The sequence below is a fragment of the Phalaenopsis equestris genome, unplaced genomic scaffold (genome assembly GCF_001263595.1).
Source record: "Phalaenopsis equestris unplaced genomic scaffold, ASM126359v1 Scaffold000002, whole genome shotgun sequence".
NCBI classification, from domain to species: domain Eukaryota; kingdom Viridiplantae; phylum Streptophyta; class Magnoliopsida; order Asparagales; family Orchidaceae; genus Phalaenopsis; species Phalaenopsis equestris.
Genome location: NW_018164444.1, coordinates 29,635,877 through 29,648,860, shown reverse-complemented (window position 1 = coordinate 29,648,860; position 12,984 = coordinate 29,635,877). Strand labels below are relative to the sequence as shown.

At 36.4% G+C, this 12,984-nt stretch overlaps 1 protein-coding gene across 1 annotated transcript; it reads right to left on the bottom strand.

Moving 5' to 3' along the window:
• Window positions 1-183: 183 nt before the first annotated feature.
• Window positions 184-11,416, bottom strand: LOC110039385 (SPX domain-containing membrane protein OsI_17046-like; the record flags this gene model as incomplete). Its single annotated transcript, XM_020744423.1, is given in 4 exon segments — window positions 184-252; window positions 9,705-10,000; window positions 10,752-11,203; window positions 11,312-11,416. Coding segments are annotated over 4 exon segments (888 nt in total), but the record flags the coding sequence as incomplete, so codon positions are not given.
• Between the last annotated feature and the right edge of the window lie 1,568 nt (window positions 11,417-12,984).

Here is a 12,984-nt window from a genome sequence, read left to right as displayed (position 1 = left end):
TTATTCGATTCCTCTCCTCTTCGAATCATTTATATGATTTGGGAGGGAGATTTATTTGAATGGGGGAAGTATACGACGATCGACAAGCTGGCGACTCCTTTTAAAAATTAAAAAAAGAGAAAAATGAACGGAAACAAGGCTTGATATTGGAATACAACCGGTTGGTGAGACTAGACTGACAAAGGGTTTGTTGAGAAGATAGAGACCACTGTGCAACTCAGCACTGCCAAGCATCCTCCCCGACTTCAAATCCTGAAATTCATAAACATATAGAAAAAATTTAGCAACACAATAAAAATCATAAGTGAGCTTACTAATAGAGATCAGATTACAATCCAAAGTAGAAACACGAAACACAGAAGTGAGGAATAAATCTAGAGCGATGCAGACAGAACCAAGAGCAGCAACTTTGGAGGCTGATCCATCAGCAATCCGAACAGTGAGGGTTGGATTACACGGCCGGTAATCCATTAATAAGAAGATATCACATGTCATATGATCGGAGGCACCTGAGTCAACAATCCAGGGGCGAGAAGAGGTTGAATCCAAGACGAAAGCGGATGGGAAAATACCTTAATAGGTCACAAGGCCGGTGGCACCCGATGCCACACTAATAGGCTGGACTGGTGAAAGCTGACCGAGCATCTTCTGGAGGGCATGAATCTGTTCTTCGCTGAATGGGCTCGTTCTTGGATAGGCTTCGATGCTGATGGTGACAGCTGCCCGATGATCTCATTTGGGTTTCTCATTGGCGGGTTTGCCATGAATCCACCAACACATATCCCGAGTATGGCCAGAACGGCGACAGTGGTCAAACCAAGGGCGGCCCTGGCGTTGGTGGTTGTCTGTGGATGGGATATGAGCAACAAGTGCAGACCCGTCGGAGGCTGTAGTGGACAAGGAAGCACCAAACATGACATTTTGACGACTCTCTTCGCGACATATATCGGAGAAAACTTCACAAATTGTTGGAAGAGGTTTTGAATTCAAAATTCGTGAGCGAGTCTGGTCAAACTCAGATTTGAGGCCGAAGAGAAATTTGAAGGTGTGTTTCTGTTTTATGATTTGGCGAAATATGACAGTCTTCAGGACACTTCCAAAGGTACACCTCGAATAGATCTAGTGGCTGTCAATCCCGAGTAAGAGTATTGAAGATTGGGTGCTGAGAGATCACCTTGACGAAAGTCATGAAGAATGGTCTCAACAGCAAATAGTTCGCTTGTATTGTCCGCACTAGAATAGGTCTCACGTGCAGCATCCCAGATTTCTTTAGCCGTGCCATAGAGAAGAAAATTTTCGCCAATATCAAGTGTCATCGAGTTAACAAGCCATGTCATAACCATATTATTTTGGGATTTTCAAGTCTTGTATGACGGATCTGTCGTCATAGGAGCTGGCGTATCAAGGAGCTGGAGTATCACCAGTGATGTAGTCATCTTTGCCTTTGCCGCATACAAACATCATGACTGACTGCGACCATTAGAGGTAATTTTGGCCGGTGAGTTGGCCGGTGAGTTTGTGGCTGGTGATGAGGACAAAATTATTGTCTGAATTGCTGGGCAATGGAGACCCAGCCTCCAGCCGCGAAGGAGTGGCTAGACGTGGCATCACTAGTGGAGGAGTTGCAGGCATGGTCGTACTTAGTCATTGGAGAGGAGAGGTGGCCAGCAGAATGACTAGAGATGAGGTTGCGCCGACGAGGAGCACGGCTAGAATAGGTTGTGCTCGATCGCGGAAGAAGAGTCGACGCTCAGGTGCGGAAAATCACGGGAGAGGTGCGCACTAGGGTTGCGTGCGCTCGGATGCGGTCGATCGGAACGCGGACGATTGGACTAGGAGCGGCGCTTGGACGAAGTACGACGCTCAGATGTGGACTCGAACGATCGGAGAGAGGCGTGATCGGATAAGGACGATCGGAGAGGTGCTCGGATGCGGCGCTATGACGATCGGACGCGGACGGTCGGAGAGAGGCACGATCGGACGATGACGGTCGCGGGAGAGAAGGGCTGTGATCGAGCCAAGCAGGAGAGGCTTCCCTTTGATGGCTCTGATACCATGTGAATTTTGAATAATCCTTTTTCTCACTTGAATACATAGATAATTCACCTATAAATAGGTGAGTACAAGAAAATAGAAAGAGGAAAGAAATCTTCCTACAATTAAGTAATTCTTATAATTACGGAATAAACATAAATACCTATAATTAAGGAATTACCCTTTTTATACTATGACTAAATATAACAAGTACTAAATAGAATTAAAGTAAATAATAAAGAGCGTAATTCCACATAAATCAATATAGAAAGCAAAGATGTAAATAACTTTTTTGATATAAGAACAAATGAAAATAATAGATGTCTAAGAAAGTGGGCTCCAAAACTTCGTGCCCCAGACTCCCTTTGATTTTGTGCAAGACTTATGTTTGGATTATAGATAAGACAATACCCAAAAGTTTCATTCTCATTTTGCGATGACTTTTTCATCATGGGTTCGAGGTTTTCCATACGTAAAACCTCTATTGGTTAATTACTCATCTCGATAATGGGAGAGCATTTTCGATTAAGGCTAGTAATTTAACATTGAATATTAAATATATATTAGCAGCAAACTTTGATTTTTAGATTATAAAAGTTAACACTTAGAGCTTAAAGTAGATGGTGTGGGAAATGATGATGAACCTGATCAAATTCCCGTAGATCTGTCATTCCGAGTCATTGTGAGTCATTGTGACCCCTAATCTACATAGTCAAAGTAGGTGGTCGACCCAACCTAACAGAAAAATCCTTGTAAGCAACTATGAGTTATGTCTTCCAATAGATCCTTGTAGCTCTGGGCTGGATGTTTGTCTAAAAAGAGAAATTTAATTTAGCCTTAGCTAACAAAAGGTTTCAGGGGCATTTACATACATAGCACCCAATTCTTATAAATTTCCAATCTCACGCCAAAACTTTCATATTTACAAACACCATATGAAAAAGAGTATTTATTATTACCTTATAATGTCAAAATCATCTTTCGTATGAAAAATATCACTCATTATCACCTTATAATAGTCAATCATCTTTTCTTCCATAGGTAAAGTGCTATATGTGTAAAAATGAAACTTTAGGTGTGAGAAAAGTAAATCCATAAGAATTGTGAGTTGCGTATGTAATGTTTTCAAAGTTTTATGCCAATCAAATGTACACTTAAAGTTCATATCTCAAGGATAAAAAGTCAATCAGGAACATACAGACTGTGGTCGTGATCGTAATATAATGATGTCATTTAACGAAAACCACTCAGTCAAAGAACTTTGATCGTAACAACCATTTTTTGTAAAGTTATTGGGTTAAACCAAGCAGATAGAGAGATCGAGTCACATCCTTACTGACATGAGATTACTTTGAATGTGAATATAATAATACACTCGATATGACATTCACTTTGTACAAGCTGAAATCAATTAAAAATTTGTTATCATCAACAAACTATTACGAAGAATAGAATGAATTTACTTTTAGTATTTAAGTGATTGAATTTTAGCTTGAACATTTTAATTTGTTTAATGAACTTATTAGATGATTGATTTTAATTCGAATGTCATAATTTATTATTTTGAGAACTTGATTTAAAAATAATTGCCATCCGGTTGAAATCATCTATCAACTTAGACACCATCAGGAATTTGATTGCTTGATTTGAATCATGTCGATTTTACTACTTGTTTGTAAATGATCAGGTTTAGTACTGACATATAATTGTGTATATGAACCTTTTCAACTCCATTATGCTTACATAGGACCAGGTTTAGGAATTATAATAGTTGAATTTATTTAGATATTTGTTGAAACTTTATTATAAAAATAAACCCCTCCATCAAAATCTTCTATCAACTCGAACATAATTAAAGATTTAAGTAACTTTGAACCTTGCCGACTCTATTTCTCTTATAGAAGATTGAATTCTTAACCTAAGTCATTTGGGGTTATTCAAATATTCTTTTGAATTTAAATTTGAAAATAGTCCCCTCCAATTAAAATTTCTATCAACTCAAGCATCATCGTGGATTTGGACCAATTCAAACACTTATGTTTGAAATTTATTTTAAAATTGGATACCTGAATATCTATAAAATGCCAGTCTTGTTAACTTCAGTCCTTATTAGGAGAAGAGTCATAATAGACGATTTGGATTTGCAAATTTTATATTTGATATTTAAACATTATTAAAATTATTAAACTTATCAACTCTTGTACTTAAGAGAATAATTAAAATTAGTTGAGTGGGACTTACAATCTTGCTCTACAGACAAAACAACTCGATTGAAAGCGTGCATAGTTTGGTGATTTTGGATTTGAATTTTAAAACAGGAGGGTTCCTTGATTTTAAAATAATAATAGATTTTTTAAAGGAATTCACACATATTTGAAAATAAGAGCTATTTGAATTGAAGTTTGATCTTAACTCGTGTAACATTCTTAGACTATCTATGTCTAAGCATTTAGTCAATTTAGTAGAGCACGTGAGGGTTTTTTAATTTCTCATATTTGACTATTTTAGATGTTTTTTTTTATGTCTTACAACAATTTATACGATTTTAAAACACGAATTGAATCAATAATTACTTTAAAAGACTCATGTAGGACTTGAATTTATATAAATTATTTTATTTGAATGAATACATTGATGCATGTAGAGGTTCACTTTAAGCTTTTAAAATACCACATTTTGTTTGCTTGCACATATGTTGTGAATACGGTGGCGAGAATCATTCAAAAAATTTCACAGGTCGTGTGTTAATTTTATCTTAATGATATCCACGAAATCATATTTTGACTTTTTCAAAAGATCGCCTTCTATCTAATTGCAAATTTGGTGGTAAGTTTATTAAGTTATGGAATTATTAAAAATATTTTTGGAAGTGTGTGAATGTTATGATTTCTATTGCACATAAAACTTCACTTTGAACATTTTGCCGTCTTTTGTTCACTAGTGAGTAAGATTGCGTATTCGATGGCGAAAATATATATTAAGTCATGTTTTAACATTTAAAAATGATGATTATATGCTTAAATTTAGCCCGAATTTATGTATTCAAATAAATCACCTAAAGATTCATTTGCATTAAGACAAATTTTATTTGATCACTTTCAACCATGATCGAATTTGAAGCCAAAGAGAAGCTCAATTACATCAATTGACAAATTATTCGATCTTTCATAAATCAAATATAAATTTCACGGACATTTGACTGCTCTTTTAAAATGTCTTGATTCATAATCTGAGTGATTATTTTGTCTCTTGTATAAGTAGGGGTGTGAATGAACCGAACACGAACAAACAAAGCTTGTGTTCGTGTTGGTTCGTTTGAAGTTTAGTTTGTTTGAAATAAATTCGTGTTTGAAATTGTTCGTGAAGTCAATGTGAAAACACTATTTGTGTTTGTTTCTTAACGAACAAACCGAACACGAGCTGTTCGCGAACGACAAGTTATTTTGACATCCCTAATATTAATATATATAAATAATATATTATATTAATTATATAACTTATATTATATGAATATATAATATCTATATTAGTATATTACTAATATAGTATATTAATATATTATAATTTATAAAATTTAATATTTTTAAATATCATAAATTATATATATATAATTATTTTAAATTATTTTATATTTCGAACAATAATGATTCGAACACGAACGATTATATCACTGTTTGTGTTTGATTCGTTTAACTAACCGAACGAAAAAATTTGTTCACGTTCGTCTTGTTTACATATCGAAATATTAATATATATAAATAATATATTATATTAATTATATAACTTATATTATATGAATATATAATATCTATATTAGTATATTACTAATATAGTATATTAATATATTATTATTATTAATTTATTATCACTGTTTGTGTTTGATTCGTTTAACTAACCGAACGAAAAAATTTGTTCACGTTCGTCTTGTTTACATATCGAACGAATCGAACACGAACTCATTGACACACTTGTTAGTGTCGTAAAATATTGTGTTCGGAGAGAATATATTTATAAGACAGGTTAGGCCTTCGATTAACATACATGAAAAATAATGTGAGCACAACTTCCCTTAATTTATGCTTTTGCTCTTGAGACAGCAATGATAATGATGAAAGGAAATCAACGAGTTGATTAATTGCCAAGTAATTCTCTCTCTCTCTCTCTCTCTCTCTATATATATATATATATATTAGAAAGCCCAAAAAGACTAATATATCAACTAGAAAGAAAGACATAGATACAATGTGTTGAAGGGTTCAAACATGGCACCCTGCCCACACCAAAATCACAAATGATTCCAAAAGTAAAAAATACAGAAAAGTACAGTAGAGAAAAAAAAACCTAAAAATGCTGAAATACAAAGTATCAGGTGGCTAGAGAGCAATCCACTTTGGTTTTGTCATTATCTCTTGTTCTAGGGAAGGAGCGGACTAATAAGTTGGTAAGATGATTGTCATTGTCAGTAGTAACCAATGTATCATCCAATATGTTCCCTAGTTGGAGTCGGCCTCCATTCTTCCCATTCTTCTTCTTCCTCCTCTTCCTCCTGGAATAAACCTGTCATTCTCACCTGAACTTTGTCTAAAGTGTGTTGAAGATGTGCAGATTGTTGAACATTAGAAGTAACGACATGTTGTACCGGCTGATTTGCTATTGGATCAAAGGAGCACTCTTGTGTGTCTTGGCATGTAAGTGAGTCTTCTTCCATAGCAATGAACAACAATGAGTGATATAGAGCATTTAGATCAGTACTAGTAGTATGGGGAGATATTTCATGAGACCTTAGAGTACCATGCTCCAATCCAGCAACTGGAATAGAGTGTTAAAAAGCAAGAGCATCCAGGGGTAGAACGGGTTGGGATAAATAGTAGAGTTGTGACGAAACATACTACAATGAGAGCAATAAGGAAGGTGTGGTTTGATTTCAACATTTTGCCAATAGCCGTTGTGAGTGGTTCCAATCCACACCTCATCCGGAGCTGGTTGAGAGATATCTCTCTCAACTAACACACAAGTCACAGAGGGTCTAATAGCAGCAAGCATAGGACTATCAATGCTGAGAGGACCATAAGCAGATGCTAAGGAATAGAAAATTTTCAAATTAAACAGATGTAATTTTAACCAAAGAAATTTTATCCAAACTAGAATGATAGGGGACTCCGCTTTTGGGTCGAAACCAACAGTCCACTTCAAAATTTTCATATTACGGTTGTTGATCTTGATAACTTTCCGAGAAAATATGCAGGTATAATCAACATCATGAGACAACTGAATCAGTATGTGTCAACCGTAAAGTAAATCAATATTCCAACTATCCAATAGCTTCATAGTCTCAAACTCTTTCCGAATGATCTTCAATTTTGGGTTACCATAAGAAAATTTCCCCACTAGAGCAAAACGCCAAGAAGACGCGAGAGTACTGGTTTCAACCTCTGTGAGAATAAAAGCAGAATTCCCATTTTTTTCCCCAATTTTTTATGAAGGTGTTATCGCCACCACCTTCAAGAGTATTGTGAAAAGATTGAAGAACATTGCAAGATATGCCTATACGAAAATCAGTCTCTGATATATATAAGGATTTTCTACATTTAGAGGTCTCAAAACCGTGTATTGTGTAATTTATAGATAGAAGTCCCGAAACATTTATTTTACGCCTGAAGGACACCGCCACGACTCCATCCTTTCTCTTCGTCTCTCGATCGGAAGGGATAGAAGAAAGGCACAAAAGATATTTGGACTGCTTGCTACCTGATGATGATGACGACGGTGGTGGGGGAAGAATGCATAGTGACGACGTTCGAGTTCCAAAGTGGGTGGAAGGGTTGTCCAACAGAGACAATCTGATTCCCCTGTTGCAGTCGTTGGTCTCGCCGCTGCTAGCCTCCGCCTTCAACATCCCCCCTCTGGAGCTCAAAACCATGCTTGATATCCACCGCGCCACGCAACACACTACATCCAATATGCGCCAACAACTCTCCAAGTCGTCTCAAATACTTTCCCCTCTCAAAACCTTGTCCACAGCCGATCCCAAGGAATCCTCTGACTCTCAGAAGCCAAGCCGATGCCCTGATAACGGGGCAAAAGCTTCTGAGGTGGGAATGATGACTGAAATTGAAGATGATTCGTCCTCTCTCCATGCAGAGAAATCCGCAAACAACTCTGACAGAAGAGACAGAGAAATGAGGGAGTCACGATGGACTTCTTCAGGCGTAAAATAATTATTGAGAACATTCATCTGTAAATTGCATGGTTTGGGGACCTCTATATGTAAAAACCCCTTTCTTTAAATATTAATTATATATATATATAATGAAGAAAAAAAGGGATGTTTAAGAGTGGATAGAGGTTTGAATGATTTTGGAGTGAGGACAAGCAACTAGGCCTTCGACCTCTATTGGATTGAACCAAAAATGTAGAGAGGATGGTAAGTCATAGTTCAGCCAAGGAAAGCAACTGGGACACAGAAGCAAGCAAAGGAAGGCAGGCAGTTCTGTCTTGCTCAACGAAGCGGAGCAGACGACTGGGAGAGTTTCAAGGGTTCTAGCATGTTGCGACCCCGTTTGCCTTTCCCGCTAGAGTTAATCGTGACTGCATCGAGAGTTTGGTGACACGCAAATAAATAGGATAGATGAAAGCTAGGGCTCCTGCGACTCTCAGTTTTGTGAACTCAGGGAGAGATCGTGGAAAGACTACAATAGAGATTAAGGACCCGAGCTTTGATTTCAGAATGCGATACAAGGAAGAACAAGAGTTTCGAAAGTCTTCGTATGTTGCGATCTCGCTGTTGCTTTTTCCATTGGTTCTAATTGTGACTGTATCAGGAGTGGAGCAAGCGAAGTGAAGAAGACGAACAGGGAGGGATTTTAGTTTGCATGGGGTTGCGCATGTGCGAAATAGAGAAGGATGGAGCGGAAGAAAAAAACATGGGAGTTTCGGTGATCTTTGTACGTTGCGAGCTAGTAACAACCGCGACTGTAACACGTGAACAAGGAAGGATAACGTGCAGGAGAGAGCTTCGACAAGATAGAGATCTTCTGTCTCCTTTCGATTTGCAAGACAAGGAAGTTGAGAGAAGTTATGGGGCTGAAAGGAAGCGGAAGCAGTTATAGACCATAGCAGTATTATGATCTAAGAATTTAATTTTCTTCTTTTCTTTATTCTGTCTTTTTTTTTTTCTACAGGCAACAAAGAAGATATTAACAAAGTTAAAATATAAGAACCTTAATAATTGAAACCACGTAGCTTTCACAAATAAAATAAAAAATAATAAAATTGTAAGGATTGACCAATAAAAGTATATCACTTTTGAAAAGTAGCTGTTTGCTATGGATGATTATTACATAGAGTATGCCTAGGTTTTCTTAGAGACTTGGTTTTTTACATGCATGGATTTGATTTGTTATGAGAGCAAAAGGTCTCACGTCTCAAAACATATTTTTTTGTTCAGGCACCATATATCCATAGACACTTCTATTTTGAATATTGATAATATTAGTCTATTCTCATTCTATAAAAATTCGCTGAATCTGGTTCTGCCCAATTAATCCTAGACAACCTGTACATTTTGAAACGAATAGCATAGCAATCACTTTGGACCAAAAAAAAAGAAATGAAGAAAACCAATAAGCTGCCAAAATACATAAAAGATGATATAGTTAAATTCAACTTACCAGTATTAAGATTTTGATGGTTTCCCTCGTCAACTCGGGATGGCTCTTTAAATGAAAACCATAGCCATAGCAAATAAAAAAGCCAAGCGAATGCCATAACCCATCCTGGTAATGTATTTTGATTGATTGTGATAGCATGCATTTTAAATTTTACTTGAAGCAAAGCAGCAAGTGCAGGACCACAAGCCATTCCAAGAGCACTTGCACTAACAAAACCAGCAGACGCCTTGAAACGAATCTTAACGGGTACACAATCATTGATGTAGCGACGATTAACAGCTCTAGCAGAGCCCAACCTATACATACAATTGATAATATATTATATGAAAAGACACCAATAAAAAACTTAAGTTGAATAACCACAAATAGAAATATAAAGCAAGTTCACACGCACTCCAAAATGAAATTGTGTACGACGGCCAAATCAGCAAACCCATATCATTAATTAAAATAGTGTCCACAAACCAATAAAGAATTAAGAAATTGAAACATAAGAGAATCCTAGGATAACTGTCTTGCTAAATCATACACATAATAAAAAGTTTTTCTATTGATCAATGCATAGTGTGGCTTTGAATTAAAACATTGCTTTTCTCATTATTCATTTATGTTTCAGATACAAGGCAACAGAGCAGCAAATATCAACGATAGAGAAAATAAAAAACCCCCTATCAATAACAATATTATGTTATGTTTACTAAAATATCCGCACATGCAACAAAAAAATTCTAATACTTTTATGATTCTAATACAAAATTTTCCACCTTGAATGATATAATAGATAGAGAGGAAAGTGTAAAATAGTCCCCTTCTATTTTGTAAGGGGTATCATTTTAATCTCAGAATCTATAAAAATGTAAATTTTTAATCACTTGTGCTTTTAATATGGGCTAAAATAGCCCATTTGAAGAACTATTTCAGCCTCAATTCAAAGAGTATGGGAATAATTTGTGATATTTTTATAGGCTCTAGGACTAAAATTGCAACAGGTAAACACTGAGAGGACTATTTTGATACTTTACACTATAGTAGAAATGTTTTACTTACCCGCATAAAAGGCGGCCCATTAAAAGAACCGCCAGAGAGTTGAAATCATAAGCCAATGCATACAACGTGTTGCCTATTAGAAGCATGATGCTGCTAAAAACAAGAGGTTTGTAGTATGATTTATTAGACCAAGAACTAAAATAAATTGAAGAAAACACTTGTGCAACGGCATTGGATCCAATAATTATTCCGCAAACAGTTGCTGCAGCTCCAAGGCTTACGGAATAATCATCTGCTGTAGGAACAATAATATACGTATTGACCATGTACAAGAAAGTGTTCGCCAGATTCAGTAGAAGTGAAATAAATTGATAACTTCCATCATCAGGATGGTCTTCAGAACTTGATATTTCATCTGAAATGATAAGCGCATGGTTTCCCAAAAAGTGGAGGAAGTTTGTCGAATGTGTTAGTTTGTCCACGGCTGCATCTATCAAGTCTATAACTGGGTCCTGTATAAAATATATTATCGGAATAAGGTTCACAGATATCAAATGTTACAGGGAAAGTGTTATTCCAAACCAAATCACGGTCCAAATAACTTTAAAATAAAAAAAAACCTTCAAAACAATTGATGGATCATCATAAATAGATAGATAGCTGCCATGTTGACCTTGAACATCTGTCAGATTGCGAGATAAAGCTCCTGCAACAGCTTTAATACCCTGATTATTGTGAAACATGTATTAGGAATGACGACAATAATACTATTTTTTTACGGTAATAAAAAGTTATAATAAACTGTCTGGAAATAAGGCATAAAAATGCAACATAATAGGTAAATGATAAATAAGAAAAAAATTAGGAATATATCACATTTTCCTTATGCAGGGTATACAGCGGAATTATATGAGGAAATTAGAACAAATTGTTCTTATGTGGAGCCTAATTGCGTAGATCAATTGTCATCTCAGAACCCTCAATTTCGCCGGTCAAACTCAACTATGATTTGTCGAGAGGTGAGGTGTGGGGAGTGGGCAACGCCCCCTGTATTGGATTTGGGGGCAGTGGGAAGCTTATATCAATTCGTTTTTTCTCATACCCGCAACACAGAAGTATTGAGACCAACAACACCCTAATCTCTGCCCAATCCCATTACAAAACTTGAGAACATAACATTGCAGCACCCTAGTGCTCATTGGACAACATTGGTGCCAATTCACGGCTCCCCAGCGCTTGTACCCAATTTTGCATAGTTTTTTACTTATCGTGACAGTTTTGCTGATAGGTATGAGCTGAATTTTGCATTCTCTTGTGCAAAAGAGAAGAGAGGAATGTGCTCCAAAGTGTTGAGAGGCTCAAGTGTGCAAAAGAGAAGAGAGGAATGTGCTCCAAAGTCCAAACTGTTGAGAGGCTCAAGTGTGGTATAATTTATATGATTCTTCTCATTTTCTTTGTAGTGAATTTCTTGATATGGTGCGACTCCATTTTTTTCCATAATAAGAAATTTTCATATTAAATCTTAAATTTTCTATGTTTTTCTTTTTTTGTGCACTTCTATCCAAAATTTTATTTTGAATCTCTTGGATCAGTTTCCACAACTTATATCTCCCAATAAATACTATCAGAGTGCATCGGGTTGGAAAATTCTTTTGTTTGCGTTGAAACAATAAATGATGAAGTGAGGTACAAGATTGAAAAGTTCAATGGTTCGAATTTTGCTTTTTGAAAAATACAAATAATAGTCTTATTATATTAAAAGAAACCACATTTTTCACAGGATGAAACCACCAAGTAATCGAAATCTATGACTCTGGAAGAATGAAAATTCCTGACTGAAGAGCACCATGTTTGATTTAACCTTCTGTTGACCTCATTTTTAGTGAGGTCTAGTCTTCCTCTTAGGGTTTAGGATCTAGCCTTAGGGATCTCCCTTTGACTATCTTAGAACCTTAGAAGTGGTGCCCGCCTCATTGTAATTTGACCTATTTCCGTCCTCTTTTGTGGTTCCAAGTGTGTGGTATCGACTTCTAGCATTTAGAAGGGTGAAACCAACATGAGGAAACCCAAAAGGGATCCCTATAGGACCTTTTTGAGCCTTAGGGTGGCCTTCTGCACAATTCGCACTCCCGCGCGCACAAACTTCGCAATTCGGAGAGCCAACACGTCCGATCGCCATAATTCACATCGCTTGCACTGTTACCCGTCGAAAACTCGAATGAAATTTTTTGAAACAATCGATCGCTGGTCGATTTTTTGTGGAAATTTGAATTTCGACGCGTTTTTGACCCGA